The following is a 22,907-nucleotide window of genomic DNA, read 5'->3' as shown; positions in this document are numbered from 1 at the left end:
CCATGTAGCATGGCCTTGCCTGTTTTGTCTTCCAGGTTTCTGGCATGCACGCACACGTGACGATCAGCTGTCTGTGCGCACGGCAGTGCTGAAAACCAGTGTTTTCGGCTGATTGTTGGGTGTGCATGCGCGCCAGAACCCAGAACTTCAGCTTTTCCGGAGCGTGGCCCCAACGATCGTGGGTGCAATGTTTCCGCGCATCCTTTTCGCCATCACTGTCCTATATCATTTCAGATAAATCATTGTCCAATCCTTTCTTAAAAACCTCCAGTGTTGGAGCACCCACAACTTCTGAAGGCAAGTTGTTCCATTGATTTAATTGTTCTCACTATCAGGAAATTTATCCTTAGTTCTAGGCTGGATCTCTTTTTGATAATCTTCAATCCATTGCTCCTTGTCCTGCCTTCAGGTGCTTTGAAGAATAGGTTGACTCCCACTTCTTTGTTTGCAGTCCCCTAGATATTGGAACACTGCTATCATGTCACCCCAGTCTTTCTTTTCATTAAACCAGACATATCAATTTCTGCAACCATTCTTTACATGTTTCAGCCTCCTGTCCCCTCATCATCTATTGCTCTTCTCTGCATTCTTTCCAGAATCTCAACATCTAGAGCAGGGCTGTCAAACTCGGGCTGGATGCGTCACACGCTGGCCACGCCCATGCCCTGTTTAGCAAAGGGGGGGAAAGTCCCGAGTGACACCATGACATGAGTTTGACACCCCTGATCTAGAGTGTCAGCATCAACATATCAAAAGTATATATTTAATTCTCTTTTAATGAAATATAAGTTTTAAAGTGAATGACCCTGTCTTCTCCTTATGATAAATATCTCAAGGGCTGGAAAGAAGAGCCAAATATTCAACACCTTCTTAAAACTTACAGTGGGAGACTGATTAGATCCCAAAGGAGATGGCCAGCCACCCCAAAGGCCTGCTTCTGGACCACTAAACCTCCTGAGGCCACCAAGACTCCTGTTCCTGGTGAAACTCACAGATGAGTAGATTCAATCTGGTGGAGCCTAGGATCCAAGTCATATAAGACATAAATAGGATTTTGAATTTAAGCACAGTAAAGGGTTCCTTCCTTAACTTTTGTCCAGATTGTTGCAAAACCAGAAACAGGACAAGCTTTAACCAAGGGAAAAATGGAAGATCAGAGGCAAATGCAGGTTTTGTTTTATGGGCTCATGTAGCTGATTTTGCCTTCTGTTAAGTCTTGACTCAGGAATAAATCCATGAAAGATGGCTGTTGACAGATCTATTTGGTTTTGATCAAGTGAAATCTGTATGTCCACAGGATATACAAGCCAGAATATAGGTGCTAAAGATAGATAATGGGGATAGGGTCTTTCAAAGTTCACTGGATGAAATATTGATGTGATCCAACATGGTTTCTCCCTCCTTTCTCATCTGCTTTTTATGAATTGTGATAAATTCTCCCCCGAGCAATGGCTTATCTATCATACTTTAGTAGACAGTGGACTTCTACAACTGGATTTTCTCCAGATATGTTGAACAGTAATTCTCATAATCAGAAGGCTAAATTATATGGGAAGGGTAAATTATATGACCTTTTTCTTCGTTCCAACAACTTCCTCCTATTTAAAAGCGAGATATATGCAAGAGCACAATGAAAGAGCAGAAGCATACGTGTGAATAAAAGGCCACATTCAGATTTTTAAAATTTAATCTCTATTGCCTCCGTGTGAAACCGAAGAAGGTGAATGCACAAAAGCTAGTATTAAATAATGCCCAAAAGTGATAAGTATTGCAGAAATATTAACCATCGTGCTTGTCTGTAGCATTGTGAGCCAGTTCCAAATGCAGTAGAAACTTCTTCCTTTGGACTCTGCATGGCCACTTCACTTCACGCCAATGCTCCCCAGTATCTGCAAATTCACTCCAGGCAGCCTGGGCTGCAAGCCAACAATAACAGCTCAGAGATTAATGAGTCAATGTCACCCACTTTGCATTCCTAAACAGTGAGCAGAAAATTCCTGCTGCAGCTTGCAGCCTACATCAGACTTAACCCTGATTCCAATAGCATGATCTTCTATGTACTCTCTCATTCCGGGAATGCACTACTAGAGGCTCTTAATAATGCTGGTCGGAATGTAAAGGGCAACAAGTATTCTTGGAAAATATTAGCTAGGGTGCATAAAAAAGGAATAAAACACACAAGGGATGAGTAGGGAAAGGTGCCCTTTTGGCACTCTGTACTGGGAACAACTGAAAGCAACTTTGGAAGAGACCAACTCTTCAGACAGACAGATTCATAAAGAGAGGGTGTTTCATTATGAGAGTCAATAAAACAGATTACCTGCATCTAGTGTTGCTTTATGGAGGAATTGATCAAAATAGGTGAACATCTTTCAGCGAGCCACCACAGTAACAACAAAGGAAAGAAAATAGAGCTGTTATCTATGTATATTTAAGGCTGCTACACCTATTGCATTTCTCTCTATGCTGCCCATGTGTGTTTCTTATCAAGTACTTTCTTATCCACGGTAGGAGAATGTAGGTTTGTCTTACCTTTTAAATAGTTACCACATGAGTCAAAAAGGAAGCTGTAGCCAAAAAGCTGTAGAACAAGACTAATCCTGCTGCTTTTAAGCTACCTCACGGCCAGAATAAATTAAAACCTTTTTCACGGAGTGCTACATTTGGAAGAAGGATATTGTTGGCCTTCTTAGGTTATATCTTCTAGTTGTGGGGCCTGAGAGGTTTTTGGGGTTGAGTTCCAACGTTCCCAGTTACTGTTGATGTTCTAGTTGTGAGAAAAAGTGATAGCTAGAAATAGGATTATTAAATAATCCGTGTAGGCATTTCCAATGTAATTCCTGATTTCATAATAAAAATGTGTCGAAGAAGCCTAAGAAAGGCTCAGCTGAATCCAGTCAAATTTTCAGTTACCCACCTTTAGAAGTAACAAATCATCAATTCTAGAACCAGGTTAGGAAACCTGGATACCCCTTCAGATGTTTTGGATCGCCAAACCAAGTCCCTTGTTAATGGCCATACTGGCTGGGATAAATGGAAGCTGGAATTCCATACAGGTAGAGGGAATGAGATTGTCTATCTCAGAAAAAGTGCAAAGATGCTTTTATGGGAAGGGACGACTTCAAAGTAGCAGGAAACACGCTTCAGTCCCTCCTGTCTCCATTTTTAAAAGGATTTCAGAGAGGAAAGAACTGGAAAAGCTCTCTAGCTGAAACAATGAAGTATCTGCCAGTCCAGATATACTGAGCTAAATGGGGAGATTCCAACATATGTCAAATAACAACCAAGTATTTTGCTGCTGGTGAGGTACTTGAGCCCAGGAGAGAAAAAAAATACATACATATATATATATATTGCCTGCATGCAATGCAGGGCTGCAATCTTGCTTTCTGTTTCACTCTGGAGTTTTGTCCAAGCGATCCCAGCACAGAGACTGGTCCAACAGGCACACCACCATCAGTCCCACTAAAAGAGGCCCTTCCCTTCAACTGCTGTTTTTTTTTTCCTTTAAATTATTATTATTATTTAAAAAAGAGACTCTGACACTTCTAAAAAAAAAAAACCTCTCATCTTTTCTCAAAATTTTTGGATGTCTAGCTTTGTGCCGTTTAAGAAGAAAAAGAAGAAAAGGCGCTTCCTTTGTTCACCATCCCTGAGCAGCAGTCAGATCCGCAGGCACACGAGGAAGAAAGATTCCTGGGTGTCCCTGACTCCTTTGTAACACTTCAGAGGGAGGCAGCTTTGTGAAACAGCAGAAAAGAAGCCGGAGCCCCTCATTCGGTAGTGAAGGAGAAAAGCACCATGACAACGATGCCGGCGCAAAGGCAGAGGACTTGTTGCACGGAGTTCCTAGGCAAGGGAAGGAGAAGAGAAGGACAGGCATGACATGTATTCCAGCCTCACCCTCTTATATTTTTTTTTTTATCTTTCCCGGAGCTTCAAGGCAATTACTATAGAGCCACTGTATAGAGAAATACAGATAAAAGTATATAAAAAAGAGATTATATTGTGGTACTTAAATGCTTGTATTTATACAACATGCTTAAAGACCAAACAGATGCCTTTGAAATGCCAAGTTTTGGGGTTGGGGGGTGGGTGGGCTAGGGCTTTCCATGTTGAATTAAACCCAGCCTTTTGCTAAGAGCTTACGATTCAACGTATTTTAACTAAGAGTTTATGATTCAAGGTTTATGGGAGGCTAGAAAATAGCTTAACTCAGTAAACCAGGTTAAATGGGCTGTATGAATGCATTCGTAGTGTCAGACGTGGACAGGGGAAACGGAAGTTCAAGTTTTTATTTGAACATGGACATCCCTGGGTGACTGTAGTCTAGTCACCCAGGGATGTAACATGTGGACTCCTCGGCAGGGCCGGATTTTCCTATAGGCTAACTAGGCTTCAGCCTAGGGCCTCAAGATCAAGAGGGGCCTACACAGTGGTGGGATTCTGGGGGTTCTAGGGGGTTCGGCCGAGCCCTTTGTTAAATTGCTGGCTTGCCCGCCCCTCGCCTCCCACCCGCGCGGCGCCAGCCTACCGTAGCCAGGGGTGGGCAATTGTGGCTCTTTTACAACCTGTGGACTTCAACTTCCAGAATTCCTGAGACAGCTTGGCTGTCTGAGGAATTCTGGGAGTTGAAGGCCACAGGTTGTAAAAGAGCCACAATTGCCCACCCCTTCCCTAGCCTGAGTTCCGCTGCCTGGGATCCACGTGGTTCCCCACCGGCTCCGGACGCAAGAGAGCAGGATGGAGAAAGCAGCTTCCACGCCTTCACTCACCCTCACTCTGCTCTGTTGGATCGTCGGCCGTTCGCTTACCCCGCCCACTCCCCATCTGTTGCTGCCTCCGATGGCTAGAGGAAAAAAAAAACTTCAAATTCTTGCCGCAGGGCTTCAAAGGGCCGCCCTAGAGCCAGTGCTGCAGCCGAACCCTTTGTTAAATTGCTGGCTTGCCCCGCCCCTCCGCACCACTATTTATTGCCAATAAATAGTGGTGGGCGAGGGGCGGGGGAGCCAGCAATTTAACAAAGGGTTCGGTGTTTTTTTTGTAATTTTATTGGCCCCCGGAGCTTCAGCATAGGCTAATTAGCCCTTGCTTAGATCGGCTCCCGACCCCCAGCTGATTTGCTCTCAGCTGTTTTGCTCACGGATCTGCTCCTTGCTTGCAAAGAGTGCTGATTTTTTCCCCCCAAGCTATACTGAAAAACGAAAGAGAAAGTAAAGCAGGCTGTTGGCTTTGCACGTTGGAAAATTAGGCAGGCAGATTTCTTTTTCCTCACCAAAAAAGGTAGGTGCAAACAACAGGAAATTTAGGGAAAAAGAGGAGATTTTAAAACACAAAAGAAAAAAAGCTCTATTTAACTAGGGAATTGTAATAATTGAGATACTATTAATTGTATATTGTGTTGAAAGCAGAAATGGTTAAGTTGTGGTTTGGAGGAATATATGGGGGAAATTATTTGGTTTATTATTATTGGTAAATATAATTAATTGATTTGTAAGAAATTGGATTGCATGGAAATAATTGGAATATTCATGTTCATATTGATTAATATACAAAAAAGGTAGTTATATTAAAAAAGGTAGATTTATATTAAAATGTTGAATTCATATTAAACAACTGTAATATTACATAATTAACCAATGTGAGTATGGATATAAAAATAGATGACAATGGGAAGGGGTATGATATAGAATAGAAGGGAAAAATTGAATTTGATTAAGATTAGAGATGAGGATGAGGGTAATATTGGTTTTTTACAAAAATAGATGAGGAATAAATATGGCAAAAAGGAAATATAGAAATTGTAAATTTAATTGAAATGACTAAACACTGTTTAAATTTGTGAACCGGCCAAATACTCTGTTCAAAGAAAATACATTGTATGTTTGTATGTGTGTTTCTAATTATTGTTATTTATTCATATTTGTTCTCTTTTATTCTTTAAAGTTTAACAATTCATTCTTTATCTTAATATCTTTATATTTGTTTGGGGTTGGCTTTCTTCCCTTTCATCTTTTTTATTGTACAGCAATCTTTCTCCTCAAACCTTACCACCTCTCTTTTCTTTCCTTCTTACTTTCTCTTCCTCCCCCTCTTCTTCTCCTTCCTACTTCCTCTTCCTTTCTCCTTCTCCTCCTCTCTTCCTCCCTCTCTCTCCTCCTCTAATTTCCCTTCCCTTGCTTCATCCCTCTCTATTGCTGTATCCTTTTATGCATATGGACTACTCAGAGGGCTGAAAAAGTTATTTCTGACTGGTCCTCGCACTTTTGATCAGTCCTCGAACTTACGACTGTCCTCACATTTTACACTTTTGCCCTATCTTGTCACCATGGTGAAGAGAAGCAGTTGTGAAATGAGTGACATGGTTGTTAAGAAAGCTGCACGGGCATAAATGTGAGGATGGTCATAAGTGTGAGGACCGGTCAAAAGTGCGAGGCCCAGTCAGAAATGACTTTTTTCAGCCCTCTGGGTAGTCCTTTTGTGCATATGGACTACTCAGAGGGCTGAAAAAGTTATTTTTGACTGGTCCTCGCACTTTTGACCAGTCCTCAAACTTACAACTGTCCTCACATTTTACGTTTTTGCCCTATCTTGTCACCATGGTGAAGAAAAGCAGTTGTGAAATGAGTGACATGGTTGTTAAGAAAGCTGCACGGGCATAAATGTGAGGATGGTCATAAGTGTGAGGACTGGTCAAAAGTGCGAGGCCCAGTCAGAAATGACTTTTTTCAGCCTTCTGAAAAAAGTCTATGCACATAGCCACGCCCACCCGGTCACATGACGAGCTACCCACGCCTACACAGTCACATGACCAGCTAGCCACGCCCACCCAGTCACATGATTGCCAAGCCACACCTCCAACTAAGCCACGCCCACAGAACCTGTTGTTAAAAAATTGAATCCCACCATTGGTGAAAGGGCCTCATAAGTGGAATAGCCTAGGGCCTCTTTCAATCTAAATCCAGCCCTGCTCCTCGGAGATGAGAAACTAAGGTTGAGAAACACTGGTTCTCTCCCCCCCCCTCTCTCTCTCTCTCTGTCTATATATGTATATGTATATGTATATGTATATGTATATGTATATGTATATGTATATGTATATGTATATGTATATGTATATGTATATGTATATATGTATGTGTATACACACACAGGGACGCAGTGGCTCAGTGGCTAAGACGCTGAGCTTGTCGATCGAAAGGTCGGCAGTTCAGTGGTTTGAATCTCTAGTGCCGCATAACAGGGTGAGCTCCCATTACTTGTCCCAGCTTCTGCCAACCTAGCAGTTCGAAAGCACGTAAAAAATGCAAGTAGAAAAATAGGGACCACTTTTTGTGGGAAGGTAACAGTGTTTCATGTGCCTTTGGCATTTAGTCATGCCGGCCACATGACCACGGAGACATCTTCGGACGTGCTGGCTCTTCGGCTTTGAAACGGAGATGAGCACCGCCCCCTAGAGTCGGGAACAACTAGCATATATGTCCGAGCAGAACCTTTAACTTTACCTTTTTATACACACACACACACATATTTACAGAGACCGAGAGATTTATAGAGAGATTTGAATCTATCAAATTCTCTTTCCAAATTCTCCTCAGGAACAGATCCACCTGTGTAGCAATCCTCAGCAGTGAAGGCAAAGGAATTTAATAGACCCTTCCTCATTAAAAAAAAATGCCATAAAAGCTTTTCTAGTCTTTGGGGTTTCAAATGATTCCTTTTGAAAAGCTGTTCAAGCTTTTCTTCATTAAAAAAATAATAATAATTAGAGCAACTCTTACCAAACATTCTTCTCTTCTAAGAGATCAGGCACCACATTTACCAAAGCAATGTACAGGAATCCTCCAGAGGTGAAAGGGAGAATCCAAGCGATGGTTTCCCCTGAAGAGATAATGAACAGCATGTTACGAACCAAGGGATGCCCATATTTCACATTCTACTGAGAGCCGAAAGGAATGGAGCTTCTCAGCCATCTGCTCTGCGTTTGAAGAACCTTACCTGTCCCTTTTGGTGACTGAGTACAGATGGCAAAGCAAGCACCCAGGATGCCCCCAAGGGCTGTAGAGAGTTGTAGCTTGGCTGCACTCCAGCGATCAAATCCAGCCCGGAGGAGAATGACAAAATCACCCACCTACAGATAGGGAAAACAGAATGTAGCATCTGGAAGTAAGGCACCCAATCGGAAAATGGTTATGGTGGCTGCAGCATGTTACTTAAGGTAGCTGTTCCATGGAGGGTGGGTTTCGCCTAAAACCAGGCTCCGGGTGGGTTAATCAACTGTGGCTTAGTAATTTGTTTGTTATTTTTATTGAATAAGTAGGAAAACAAGAGAAAAAGACTATACAGACAGTCCTCAACTTAAACAAACCATTTGTTTAGAAACCATTTGAAGTTACAATGGGACTGAAAAAAACTTGACTTATAATCAGTCCTCACACTTATGACCATTACACCATCCCTAGGGTCAAGGGATCAAAATTCGGATGCTTGGCAACTGGCGTGCATTTATGACAGTTGCAGCATCTCAGGGTCACATGATCACCATTTGCGAACTTCCCAGCTGGCTTCCAACAAGCGAAGTCAATGTGGGAAGCCAGATTCATTTAATGACTGCATGATTCACTTAACAAGAGCAGTGACTCATTGAACAACCATGGCAAAACTGTCATAAAATTGGGTGCAACTCACTCAACAACCATCTTGCTTAGGAATGGAAAGTTTAGTACCAATCGTGTCCATAAGTCAAGGATTACATAGTAACCTAGTAATCTTTAACTCATTTATGCTGCTATTTATCTTTTTTTGCTGTTGTTGTGGTTGCTGTTAATATTATTATTACTGTGGCGTAAGTATGTGCTAAGGGTGCCCTCGTATTTAAGTAGCTCTTAAGAGACAGGGAAAAAAGAAGGAGAAAAAAAAATGTAGAGGGACTACTGGAATGTTTTTTTCTATAATGTCGATAGATAATATTGATATTATGCAGAAGATTGTCCCAAAGGTGCTTTTTCAAGAGGCGACTGGACTTTCTGGTTTTCTTTGAAGACATTTCGCTTCTCATCCAAGAAGCTTCTTCAGCTCTTCTTCATGCAGAAGATCCAATTTATGGGATGAATTGTTCCACCAACTATATCTCAGCCTGAGATTTACTGTGATAAGATAGGCTTGAAACATTTTAATAAATATGTACAATTGAAGAAATTCCAAGATTCAGAGCTGGGGTAATTAATGACAAAGCCTAAGCTAAGATGCAAGGCATTGCATTTTCTCCAACATAGAGTCCTGGAAATGCATTGAAACATCTGGTATAACCTAATATGTCTGGAGAACACCAGATTGGGAACATGATTTTCGCCTTAAAGAAGAAGACGACTCTTCTGGTTGCTTAACAAGAAGGGATGCTAAGCAATATTTACCGTCTGCTAACCCCTCATTTTCGCAATGAAGAAACAAAAAGATCAAGATGTCTTCACACCTATTGGTGGCCTCTCCCCTCTCTTCCAATATTAGTTTTCATGCTGTTTTATGAACAGAAGAAAATATTTCTCCGCTTTTGGCTTACATCAGCCTGCAAAGCTCTCTGTGTTACCGATGCTGTGTATATGTACCCAGGATTTCTGCTCAACGTGAGCTCCGCTTCCCAGCACACATATTCCAGACGCACTCACCTCGTGGGGTATTTCATGTAGAAGAATTGCCAGGGTTGTAAGGAGTCCAACCTAAAAAATCAAGGAGACAAAACTAGCTACGAGAAGGTTTTTATAGCTCAACATAGTTCTCCCTGAGACAGTGAGCTATGCAGCTTTAGCATTTAGAGTACTTCTAGGAAACATTCAAGTGGAATTTGGAGGCTTTGTTGTAAATATTAAAGAAGAATGTTAAAAAAATGATGAAATTGTTTCCTAAATATTATACAGACCTTCTAAAGAAGTATAGATAGACAAATCTGTGGCCCATGACCTCATGTGGTCCTCCACCTGAAACAATAAAGCCTAAAGATTCCTTCTTCCTATTTTCTTACTGGCCAATTGATCCTTTTAATCAGCTACATAGCTATCTGGCACAAATCGCTAGCTTTCTGTTGCCATAATCAACAGGAAACTAAACAATCCAAACTTTGCCAGCCATGTGACTATTTGATCAGTTGACTGAAGGAATCAAATCCCGGATTTCCTGCTGCTGGCAATGCCATGGATCAAGTTATCTGTTTACAGAGGAAGGAGTACGATGGAGAGGAAGGAGCTTAAGTGAATACTGTGTGTTTGATGGGTTGCATTAAGTGTATGCGTTACAATGAGTTTTCATGTTCCCCTAGTTTGGCCATCACATCCCTTTCATGTTTATACATCACAAGCCATCCAGATTTTATCTGGCATTGGATGGCACTGAAATAAAATGAATCATCATCATCCTATGTAATCTTGGTGGCAAAAGTTATATTTCTGTAGATACGATTAAAATGTCAGAAGAGTCCATATAACAGTTAAGGCAGCTTACAAAATTAAATATGTATATAAACGAAAAAAGCAATTAACCTAGCAAGCAAGTGACAAACAGTGCTGACCTTTTAAGAAAGATACCATATGAATCCTACATTTTGCAGCCAGATAGCAGTCTAACTGCCATGCTTTACATTCATTACAGTTCTTGGAATCTTCTCAAGAGCAGACAAGTCAGCTCTCTTTGCTGCATTAGTCCATGATCTGCCACTACATGTTCAATCTAGTTTGCCCTAAGAGTTCTTCCGCTTGCATTTGAAACCTCCTCTATTGTACTTTATTGGGAAGAAGGCAGTTCATCTGGGTTCTCTCCTAATTTCACAGATCTGCCAAGGCTTTAACTCTGTTGCCCAAATGAAAGCAAGAAATTCTCCAAGCATATTTAGCGAACTCTTGGATCTATTAAGTGCTGGGCCAGACTATTTTAATTCTATGATGGTTTACAACAGCCATTAAACTAAACTGACCAGACAGTAATCTGTCCATGAGAATGGAATTAAAACAGTTCCTCCATCTTGGGACCATGGGAACCAATCAAATACCACACCTGCTATATGTCCTATATAAATGCCGCCAGAAGAAATTGAGCTAGACCAATGATCACGGTGGGCCTGCAATCCTAAACCATTCCTACTGCACAACTTCAGCTGCCCTGAGTCTTTGGAGAGGGGCGGCATATAAATTTAATTAATTAAATTAATTAAATTCAGTGTGGACACTATAGTCTTTCAAAACAAGAAGTTAGGATAGTCGTCTACCAGATATCATCCTGATTAGCTGATTGTTGTGCAACAAGATTGTCACTGCGTTTTTTTATTTACCAGCTGAGCTCTCATTTCTGGACTATCTGACTTTCCGTAGCTTGCCAAGAATCCTTATCAGTAAGCTAAACTGCGCATGTACTCCACCCACATTCCTTCACACACTTTCTTTTTGTTCTCTTGCCAAGGAAGGTCCGGCTGCTGAGAAGCAGCTGGCACGAACTTTATTTCAAAATGTAACTAATTAGATCAGTAAGATGTTTTATTTTTTTCCTTACAATAAATATGAGTTTAATTAGAAGATGTATTCCGGTTTTATTTTTCAAAAGTATACACAAGGAAAATGCCACGATCCAGGCAATTACCCCAGGAAGGTAACGGGGCTGATTGCCTCTGACAAAGATGAACAGTACACCACAGTATCCCTGCACTGCCAAAGCCACAACCCAAAGGTAGCAATAGATATTCAATATAAGTAGACTGGATGTTGGATAGAGATGGAATTTTTAGTACATTTGTGTTAAGAGTAAAGGAAGCAATATATTTGCGGAATAGGGTACATTTCTTTTTAAATCATCTTCACGTTGTTAAAGGAGAGCCAGTCTCCTAAATAAGTGAACTTACCTTTCTGCTAACCAGGAAGCTAGCTGCCACTGCCAAGCCATGTGTGAAATTATCTATTGTATTAGCCAAGAGATTGAGATATCCACTCATCTGCCCAGGGCAAAGGGAAGGGGTGAAGAAGAAGAAGAAGAACAAAAAGAAAGGAATTCAAAAGATTAACCAACATACAGTAGATAGCCATTTTCACAAGCAAAGCAGAAAACATGTATTCCATTCCTAGTTTTTGCTTACATGTACTTTAGCTTTTGCATAAATGTTTTGTATAATGTTGCTTACGCTAGATGAGCACAGCTTAATGTCATCCCCATATATGTATGTATAGCACAGTTGTGTGGAAAGGCCCATCTAGTCTGTATGTTTCAATGAATTCTGATGTTGACAGAGCCTGACACAACAGCTTCATGATATAAAGCTAAACACAATATATTTCTATACATTTGAATGTATACTTAGTATTTATGAGCTGTTGACAACAATGAACATGGCAAGTGCAGATGAATAAACTACAGTTGATTCAGGGTTACTTTGTTCTAGCTCTAATGTTTTTAATAAGGCAAAAAAGGTGATCAATCTCTATCAATAAAATCAATACCACAGAAGAACAATATTCTGATCCTTCTCACCTCTCAAGTCGTGATTGTTGTCATTTCTACTTCTGACAACCACTGGATTTCTCCAAAGAGCTGTCGGAACATTTATAAATGAAGCTAATTCACTGTTACAAAGCGGGGAAAAGGTATAAAAAATATTGAACCAATTCCAGCTAGCGATTTTGACTGAGAGGGACAGAGTTAAGAAATGGATATTCTGAAAAACAGAATCCACGTATCAACGCAAACAACCTGTTTGCAAGTTCAGCTAAAGCTGGAATAGTTATCAGAAGTTCATCGCATCGCTTCTGCAACACTGATCTATCTGCTTGGAAGATTTGTCAGAATTCTGTCACTGTAGTTTTCTTTCATCTTTGTCATTAAAGACAGGCAGAAGAAAACCTTAATCCAGGAAAATTTGGAACAAAGGGCTTTATAGTGATGAAATAAAAATTGAATTGTTCAGTCACAACCACATAAGATATACTCAGAGAAACATCTGAAGAAAAATGGTTTCTTGGCCAACAATTATTGTTCTGGGCTTATGTGGCAGAGAGCAGCACTAGAAATATTGTCCAGATGGCATGGTTCCATCTAAATATCACTGGGTCCCAAAACTAACAACTCGCTGTCAGTGAAGAAACTAAAGCTAAAAAGAAGTTGGATATTTCAACATGATCTGAAATATATGTCCAAAGCAACCATGAGTTATTTACAAGAAAGATAAAGCTTTTAGTACTGGCCTTCACACTACCCAGATTTGAGTATTATGGAAAACCCTGTGAGGAGATTGTGGCATGTCAGTTTTAGGGGCCTGTAGTTCTGCTCATGTGAGCCAGCCTTTGCAGTGAATAAGAGGGGGAAAGGGGGCTCAGTTTTGGCCCTGAATTGCAGCTGGGCTATCATTAATGGCTGATGTGCAGACTTGGCTGCTAGCTGGTCTGATGTTGAGACAGCAGTCCCGTTGCTCCAGAGATGTGGGGGGGGGGAGAGAGAGACCCTCCTCCTCCCCCCCTCCTTGTTGAGGGGTATGCTGCTGATCTGGCTAAAAATTGGAAAGGGAGAAAAGGAGAGGAGAGAGAGGGAAAGTCTGTCCACAGAACAAATAGAGTGGCTGGACAGAAAAGTTGGAGAAAGAAGTTAAATGTGTGAGGCAGTTGTTGGCTTCTAACTGGGAAGGGAGAAGAAAGGTCCAGGGGTGGCTTTTCTGAAAGAAAAGAAATGAAGGCCCAAAGGGACTAGAGCTTTACCCAAGACCCTGGAATGAGAAGGACTGGCTGCAGGCAACCGTTCACCAAGGGCAATGAGTGGATCAGCTGTCATGGAGAAGCTGTGGTCTTTGGGAAAGGACTGGGCACCCCGTGACAGGTTCTTTGCCTGATAGAGAAGCAGCAGGAGAATGTCAAGCCATGTTGAGCACTCTCTCTCCCTCTTATCAAACCCAAAAATGAGGAAGAGAATCAGAAAGAAAAGGGGAGGAAGGAGAGATAGTGGGAGACTAGGAGGAAACCCAACACTGGCTCAACAGTGGGACTGAGTTATAAATATTTGTTACAAATATTTGTCGTAAATAATTTTTTTAAAAAGCAAAAAAGCCTCCACTGTTTTGCAAAAGAACAATACATCATCAGTTCAAAAAGAATCCCCACCACATGGCGACAGAGCTAGGAAAGATCTGTAAGAGAGAGTAGGGGGATATACCGAATGAATACAGTAGAAAGACCTTTCATTGGCTACAGGAAACATGTAGAAACTGTTATTCTTGCCAAAAGAGGTATTACAAAGTTCTGACTAAATGCCCAACTTCTGAAATTTGCCATATTCACTGCTATCTTAGCCTGAATTGGGAAGGACTGCATATGAAGAGGAACTATGGTTTCAGGTCTGCAGGAAATTGTTGTGTTTACCTTTGTAGAGGTTTTTGTGTGCTAGCTTTTGTTCATTTAGGGATCCACTGAATCATACAGCTTGATTAAGGTGCCTAAACTTTTGCATGCAATTGTATTCACATATGGGCATTCTTATTATATGCCAGTCTATGACTGGAATAAGGATCTGGAATAAAGATCTTTTATTTTTCTCTCAGTGGAAATTTAGATACTATAAACGTATTTGCATTGATAAAGAAATGAATAAAGATCTGGATTTGAATGTGGGAACAAGGAGGCACATTGCTTTGGAAATAGCAACATGGAATTAAATGATGGTCCCTAGAAACACACAAACACAAAATTCAGCAGATTCAGCATTACTGTGTTTTGACGGGCATAATTCTATATGCCCTGATAGTTCTCAACAGGAACACAGCATGTCTGACCGAGCTCCTTTCTCCTCAATTGGAAAGTGTATTTTTAAGAATACAGAGTCCAGGCACTGCAGGAAATAGCATTCCTCTAGTGATTGTAGAGTTAAGAACATTGTTAGAATCCAGATACTGACTATTTATTAGAGCTGTGCAACAATCTGAATTCAGAGAGGGGAAAAAAAGGAATTTGGCATGTGTCTGCGTACACATGTCACCCCTCTTGGAACATCTTTAAATCAAATGTGTCTTTTGCTTCTTTGTGGAAATACCAGCAGGTATTATAAATCAACTTTCCCCCTTTGAATCCAGATCACTTACTTAGTCCTATTCTCTCTCTAAATGTAGCATGATAAAGAATTAAAGTTAAGGAGGATATACATGGCACCAGGCATATGGGGCACTGAGATGGGAGATGGAACCTTAGTTCAGTGGCAGAGGACATCTTTTGTATATGCAAAATCTCAGATGCAATCCTGGGCATCTCCTATACAAGGAGGCAGCCAGAACAGAGGAGTCTTCCACATGTGAAATGGGATATACAGGGCTGGGTATCTTAATAGTCTCAGTCAATATAAAGCAGCTTTATGTTTTATAGTACAAAGATTAACAAATGGAAAGTTTGCTCGTCTTTAGAATCCTCTCCCACTTGCTTATTTTCAGCAGGCCATGAACTTCTTTTGAGCGTTTTTCTTCAAGTGATCTATTTTATCTCTCTATGGACCATGGATCTCTAGAGGCCATCAATAAATGTTTTACCTTGATTTTCTGAGTTGATGATGAGAGTAAATGAGAAGACCCATTACAATGAGCAGGGCTGGACTTCTTTCTTTGGACTGGAGTGTTTGCATCTTGCATAGATAAACTGCCACCATTCAGGGTCTTTTCAGTAACTGGTTTGCAATTATTGATCTAAAATCATGGAGAAGTGGCTGAACTTTATCCATGTCCATCAAACAATGGCTAAGAGATTTCTCTTATTCCCTTTAAAAGATCCCATTCCAAAGGCAATGCACAAGGCATCGTTTTGAATATTTACTAGGCAAGAATACAGCCACACAAATTAAACACACATTTATATACTTCAAACATTGCTGTGGAAGGAAAATCAATATCATTTACTTCAGTCTCTCTAACTCCACTCCAAAAGACAGACACTTAAAAAAAGAACCATGAAAAATGTATATTTTGAAATTTGCAAAACATGTATATACTAGGACAGGGGTCTGCAACCTTAAACACTCAAAGAGCCATTTGGACCAGTTTCCCACAGAAAAGAAAACACCAGGAGCCACAAAACCATTCCTGTGCCTGACTATTTCTTGAGCGGCCACAAAACTAGCATATGTAGTTGAATTAAATGTTCTGTTTTTTTTCTGAAACTTTTCTTTTCTTGGATTTATCCATGGTTGGCCTACCGGGGGTTGAAAAGCTCAATAAATTGCATGCCGGCGGGTGTTGCACATCGGCAGTTGTGACACATATTTTGAGTGACAGGGAGCCACAGCAGTGGGGTGAAAGAGCCACATGCAGCTCCAGAGCCGCAGGTCGCTGACACCTGTATTAGGATAATGTAGGCTTTTGAATCCATTTCCAAAAAGATGCTTCAAGTGCACAAGGGCATATATGTAGCATCTGCCCACGACTCTTTAAAAGCAACTGTGCCTTTCCATGGGACCGTCCTCCAAAGTTGCCTGATCCCAGGCAACAATATGGGTACTTTGAAAAACAGCAGACAGATGCTACATCTGTATCCTTCTGCGCTGTAAAACCTATTTTTGGTATCAAATCTGAAGCACCGCATAGTTATAAGGTATAACACATACAACTTTTAGAAACTAGATATTTGCACAGTATATGCTCAGTGCAGAAGCAAAGAGAGGTTAGAATTGGAAAAGACAGAAATTCGACACAGTGCTCAAGGCTCTTCACTATTAGCAGAAGATTCCTGTGGGGCACAATAAATGGATGCTTTTCTTCTCCCCCAAAGTTTGTATACACTGAATTCCTAACCTATGAAGGAGGCTTCAAAGAGACAGATGGGATAAAGTGTCATGCGGAGCAAAGAACAGCATATCATGCCATATCTAAAGCAAATTCAAGTGCTCCTTCCACAGTCCACTCACCAAGTTGGTGCTTCCTTGTTTTTCACTATCTGGGAACATCTTCTGCACACTCAGGAAGGTCAGTAAGCCAATGATCACCCAGAGCCCCAGAAGCTTCTGCTGTTGGAAGCTCTGCCCTTCTCCTTGTAAGGGTGGGGAGAAGAAGTAGAGCAATCAGTTCCTACTGTACACCTAAAAATCACGGTTGCACAGGATGATTCTTCCCAGCTCTAAGCATCCCCAAGGAAACTAATTTTGTAGAGGGCAAGTTTCATTGCTTTATTGTCACCAAAACTGGGTACCAGAAAACAAAAAACAAAATCCTAAGGCTCCTACACTCCAGGTATCAAATAATGCAATTTAAAATATTTGCTATTATTCCTGCTACATAAAATACCCTCTTTTCACTAGGTTACCATAAAATACCCTTTTTTCACTAGATTACTTCTGATTCATCAGAGAGTGTCTTGGTTTTAGGTCTAGGAAAAATAAAATATTTGGCACTCAAGAGTTAGGTAAGGAATTTATCTGTTGCAATAGATCAATGAATTACTATTGAATTACAGAGGGCCACAAAGTACTTGGGGCTGCAAGGATTGTCATAAATATAACATTATATAAATTTGTACCATGGGTAACCAACTGTCGCCATAAGCCATGTGGGTCTGCAGCTGTGAGGAGACCTGGTTTCCCTGCCCAACCCCTACGATCAGTTGACCAGCCAGTATAATTAATGGCAAGAAACTAGACCATCTGGTCTTGGCTGGTCAGTGATCACATGATCAGCTAGCTGGCAGGGATCAGGTTACTAATTTCCTATTAGTAGGAAAACAACCATCTGCAATGGCTTGGTAGCAGGAGAGAGGCAAGATGCATTTGAAGGGTTTCACAAGTGGGTGAACCAAAGTATTGTGCAAATATGGCCTCTGCCTCCAACCAACAACTGATACAGGTAGTTCTTGCTTAGCACTCACAATTAAGGCCAACAACTCCAACACCTAAGTTACTAAGTGGAAAATCACATGACTGTAACAGGCTTATAACTTCATTTCCCCTTTGGTCATTAAGTGAAAACATAATTTATTATTTTACTTCAGCCTTCTTTATTAACTTGCCAGTTATGAAACACACAAATGGCAACCAAATGACTGTGGGATGTTGCAACAGTCATAAATGTGAGGATTGGTCACAAAGCTATTTTTTATAACCTCTTACATTTGAATAGTTGCTAAACAAGGCAACCTGTGAGACTTTTCAGAGTTGAAAAGTCTGTCCACACACAACACAGTCTGACTGGCAATTCTGACTGCAAGAAGAGGATATACCTTGGAAATTTTGCAGCAGAGCCAAAAATTATCTGTATAAAGAAATTCTGATTACATACTCAGAGTTGCAAACATAAAATACACCAATGGGCTCGAAATATTCTACGTAGTACAAGATTTAAAAAATCACTAGATCAAAAGAAATAGCAAAATCAAAAGATTACTAATTTTGGCTTCTCAGATGTTGATATTATCCCATCATCCTCTGTTATTTTGATTAGTGATAAACGACTATGTTAGCTACGGTCTATCAATTTCTGAGAACTAAAACTGGAAATCACTGCTTTTGAGTTTTGGTACAAAGGCAGCTTTTTTTCAATGAGATATTTATAGATGCACATAATTTGAAAAGGTATGATCTATTTATAATCAGCCTACACTAAAGATTGTGATCAAGGCCTAATTGATCTATTTAGATTATAAGATTAATATAATCTAGTGATAATATAGTATCCAGCATGGAGTTTATACTCTTGAAAAAAAAATCTTGTTTTCACCTTTCTAAAAGTTTAGATTGCAGTTAATCACTTGAAATTATTTTTAAAAAAGTTAAGAGCCTGTACGTTTGCATAACTCTGTTTCTTTCTGGCTACTACTATATATTTAACTCTTTTTCTTCCTAGAGCCTTCATCTATGTAATTTCTTGCCTATCTAGGTTTTGCTACAGAGTGTTGATTTTGTTTTGAAAGCCCGAGTCCTGAAACTTTTATGCATTAGTCTTCAAACAAGACAAGGATTTATTGAATAAAGAACCATGTACAACTCTGCATGTTCAAAGCTGGAAATTTAGCATCCAAGCCTTCTTAAATTATATGCACAGCAGGAAACCTGCAGCTTGCAATAGCTAATGCATCTTCCTGGCATAGTTTGGCAAGTTCTTAAATGGTACCTTTGATTAAACGGACTACAGTCAGCTTCAAGCTCTTGACTGCAGCCGAGCAAGCCTGACAGGCAGACACGTGTGAGATGATGAAGCCCAGAGGCCAGATAAGAAAACAAATGGAGACACATTCCAGAAGAGTCGCTAGGGACGACAGTTTTAAGAAAGATAGACTCTGCAAATTCAAAGCAGACAGCAAAACAAGGACAGGTGCCTCGCTTCCTGGTCAGAAGATCCCACTTCTACTAATCAATCTATTAATTATAGGGCTTCACTCCCTCGCCATCCAAGAGTGTTACAGTACACAGAGGGTTCAGGAGTTTTTTTCTTTATTACGCCTACAGCTCTGCCTGATTCTTTATCATACCAGGCCTTTCTATGATTGCAACCTCAGAAAATGAGTCCATTCTAGAATCTATAACATTATCTTCATAGATGGGATGAAATGGACTTGTCCCATTATCTTGATATAGGCCTGGGTGTTACCTGCAGCAGCACTACAAGTGTAGGACCAGGCTTCCGGAAGGAGGTGGAGAAACACATTACCCAGAAGTCCACCGACAGCAAAGCTCAGCAGCTGCTTCATTCGATGCGATCCCTCTGAAAAACAAACGACAGCCAGTCACTTCAGGGCTTGGTCTTATTCTCCTCCACATGACAAGTCTGAGAGGACATTTGCATACAAAAAGATAGCTGCTATTTAATTAGCTCAGATCCATTGCTTCCAACAAAGCACTGATATATTTTAAACCTCTAAATTGTGCCTGCCAGCTGGAAGACCCTGGCATCTGCACTTTTGAGAGCAGGAAAAGCTGCACACTGGAAGGTTCCCACTGCCATCTGTGCTGGACCCAACAGAAAAAAGCAAGACAGTTGATGCCTGGCCCTTTGGCAAATAAACAAATTGGGGATATTCCAAAGATCCAATCGCTTGCTAGAGAAATTAATATATTGATTGATTTAACACACTGTTAAGAGGAACAGACATACAAACTGGGTGGGCACTGTCTGGCAAAAACTGAAAAGCCACTGAGAAGGTTGGCTTTCTTGTGGTCAGTGAGGAGGAAGGCTTCAATCTTCCGTCTAATATTTTGGTCAATGCTATAACTAATGGAAATCAAATAGTACAAACTGCTAAAGTATACATGCAAAATCACTTCCTTATCTTCCTTTAAGTAAATCAGAGAATTCCACTTGTTCGGTTGTGAAATGTGGGTTAACAGGATAAAGTATGATGGGTGAAGTCCAATGTGACTTTTAAACTATTGACTGAACAAAACACGAGGCCTCACCTTTAGCTGTGAAGTTACTTTGCAAAACGACAGAACTGATCATTACTACATTTCGAGAAGGCCATAAAGAGCACTCAGTTACTGCTTTCAAAATACATGCTACCTCTGGTAGTCACTGATCAGTGAGAACAGGCACAAATGACAGCCAAGATTAACAAGAATGCTTTGCTGAAGAACTGACCTACCTTCTGATTTCAATGCTGCTCCCACCTCGAAAGGAACGAACAGTAGAGGAAGAACCCCACTCAACCCAACCATGAGAGAACCAATCAGAGAACAGATCCAGGCATCCAGGCGTTCTTCACTGAATACGGCTCCCCAGGATCCACCATCTTTTTCACATAAGGAGTTCGTCCCTGGGGTTGCCTGGCTCAGTGAAAGATCCTGGGCCTGACAGACAACATTAAGCAACAGGAAAAAGAGAATTCCACAGAGGAGCAACCTTTCCCCCATCATGGCTCTGTGGAATCAGCCTGGCTGGATAATCCCTGAAAGCAAGAGAGAAAAAAAAAAGATTAGCCACTCTATACCCAGCTTTTTGTTTCTTTTCTACTATCAGTAAGTTGAAAATCACCTTTCTCACAGCATTCTCCTTGCTCCCGTTCAGATTACGTCTCTTTTTATTTCAAGGAGAATAACGTTAATCCAGTTTTGTTGACTTTCAATAGGGAAATGTCACTCAGCGCAGTTCCTGACTGACTGCTCTTATGTATGTAAGAGGCAAGCAAATAAAGATATTTATGAGGTAATTTCTCATGCCCTCACTTATAAGGCTAATTGAGGAGACATCGAGGGACTTTTTAAGATCCAAAAGAATTAAGATCTCATCCCCATAATTAACACTTAACATTGATGTAAATGTGTGATTTAAAAAATATTTAGATCAGGACTGCAATGAGGGAAGGCTACAAGATTAAGAGTGAATTATTTTATTTCATAAACAGTTTTGAAAATAAATCCGGTGGGGCTCATCTACATTTATTTGCTTTTCAAAGGTAGTCATGCAATTGTTCGCCTAATGGCCTAATGGCCAGCAGTCAGTCAACAACAACATAGTCTTTGAGAGTAACATATACCATCTCAAAGCCACCACAGAATTATAATAGGGACAGTGATGGGGCACACTCATTCCCAGGTATTGTATGTGTTTGTCATCTGCCGAGAAAAACCCTCACTTCTAAAGAAAGAACATTGGAGAAGAGAGGATATACGCCTTTGGCTCAGCTGAGAAACCAATTGCCAGTTAGCTCCTCCCCTTCCTGAACAGATTCCATCTACCAGGCCTTAGGGCTGAAGAAACATTGTTAGGAAGAGACATCCATTCTTGTGCTCCTTGAACTCTCAGCAGTTTTCTATTCTGTTGACTATGATGTCCTTCTGAGTTGGCTCCATGGATTGGGGATTGGGAGCCCTATTTTATCTCTATTTGTCTGGGGCCAGTTCCAGACAACGTTGATTAGGGAAATCATCCCTAGGCCCCTCCTTTTTGAGGTTCAGCAGGGTTCTTCTTTCTCTCTTGTTCAACATACATAAAACTGTGGGGTGAGGTCATCCACTGGTTTGGGTTCAGTATCATCAGTAAGTTGATTATCCTCAATTATATATTTCAATCCCAGACTAGCAGAGTGAGGCTGTTAAGGTTCTGTCCCAGTATCTGGAGTCATGTAGGTTTAGATAGGGAAGACCTATCTCCCACTTCAGTTCTACCAAGATCAAATAGCTGTGGGTATTTGGGCCACCCAGACCTAGGAATATTCCATTTTTATACTTTGGATGGGGTAGCATTTCCCCCTTCAACATTGGTGTGCAATCTAGGGGTCTTCCTGGATTCACAGAGCTTAAAGAGGAGGTGGTAGCTCTCTCAAGAAGCCCTTTGCACAACTCCATATGGTGCATCATTTGAGTCCTTTCCTATATTGCAGGGTGCTTCAATCATTCATGCCCTTGTAACACGACTCTGTCTACCTGGGGCTGCCCTTGAAGACCACCCAGAACCTTCAATTGGTCCAGAATGCAGTGGTGGAAGCAGTAATTGTTATGCTCATGTAGTATCTTTGTCAGTTTGCTCCCAGGTGTGATTCAAGTTGCTGGCTGCTACCTATAAAGTTCTACGTAGCATAGTTATGGGACTATGGTTAATTGAGGGACTGTCTTTTCTCATAACATCTGCCCAGTTAATTCAATCTTGTGGGATTGGTGCACTCCAGGTTCCTTCAATTAAACAAGATAAACCTATTGAGACCTCAGAAGTGCACCTTTTCTTCAGCAGTGCGTGCCCAGGGGTGGGCTGCTGGGGGTTCGGGAGATCCTCTAGCTTAGATTCTGTGCGGTTCAGAAAACTTCCAAATCCTCCTCCTGGCTGGCCCCGCCCACCCTGCCCCTCCTCCCAGGAGTCCCCATGCAGCTTGTTTTGGATGCAGGTAAGTGCAGGGCATGCAGGGCGCGCAGAGAGGCTCGGGGAGGGCAAAAAATGGGCCTACTGGAAGTTCAGGAGGGCCTCCAGAGCCTTGGGAGGCTATTTTCGTTCTCCC

General features: G+C 41.0%; 1 protein-coding gene across 2 annotated transcripts in view; it reads right to left on the bottom strand.

The window, feature by feature from the left end:
* Positions 1 to 1,695: 1,695 nt before the first annotated feature.
* SLC39A13 (solute carrier family 39 member 13) overlaps positions 1,696 to 22,907 on the bottom strand; it is a 33,486-nt gene continuing 12,274 nt past the window's right edge. Inside the window, exons 2-11 of one of the 2 annotated variants that reach the window (XR_011599979.1) lie at positions 20,562 to 20,864; positions 19,571 to 19,684; positions 16,900 to 17,021; positions 15,533 to 15,685; positions 11,882 to 11,971; positions 9,666 to 9,716; positions 7,999 to 8,131; positions 7,782 to 7,881; positions 2,321 to 3,849; positions 1,696 to 1,916 (exon numbers count right to left, since the gene is read on the bottom strand). Coding sequence is in view for 1 of the 2 variants with exons in the window: in XM_070936794.1 (XP_070792895.1) it covers positions 3,774 to 3,849; positions 7,782 to 7,881; positions 7,999 to 8,131; positions 9,666 to 9,716; positions 11,882 to 11,971; positions 15,533 to 15,685; positions 16,900 to 17,021; positions 19,571 to 19,684; positions 20,562 to 20,832 (1,110 nt within the window). In the remaining variant the exon portion in view is untranslated. Of the gene's footprint in view, positions 3,850 to 7,781; positions 7,882 to 7,998; positions 8,132 to 9,665; positions 9,717 to 11,881; positions 11,972 to 15,532; positions 15,686 to 16,899; positions 17,022 to 19,570; positions 19,685 to 20,561; positions 20,865 to 22,907 lie in introns of both variants that reach the window. The other variant, XM_070936794.1, reaches the window with a different exon arrangement.

This window comes from Pituophis catenifer, unplaced genomic scaffold (genome assembly GCF_029215685.1).
Source record: "Pituophis catenifer annectens isolate HBS135680 unplaced genomic scaffold, rPitCat1.0.hap2 SCAF_1, whole genome shotgun sequence".
In the NCBI taxonomy this organism is placed as follows: domain Eukaryota; kingdom Metazoa; phylum Chordata; class Lepidosauria; order Squamata; family Colubridae; genus Pituophis; species Pituophis catenifer.
Note: the sequence above shows the minus strand (reverse complement) of the source record. Positions and strands in the feature narration are given on the sequence as shown.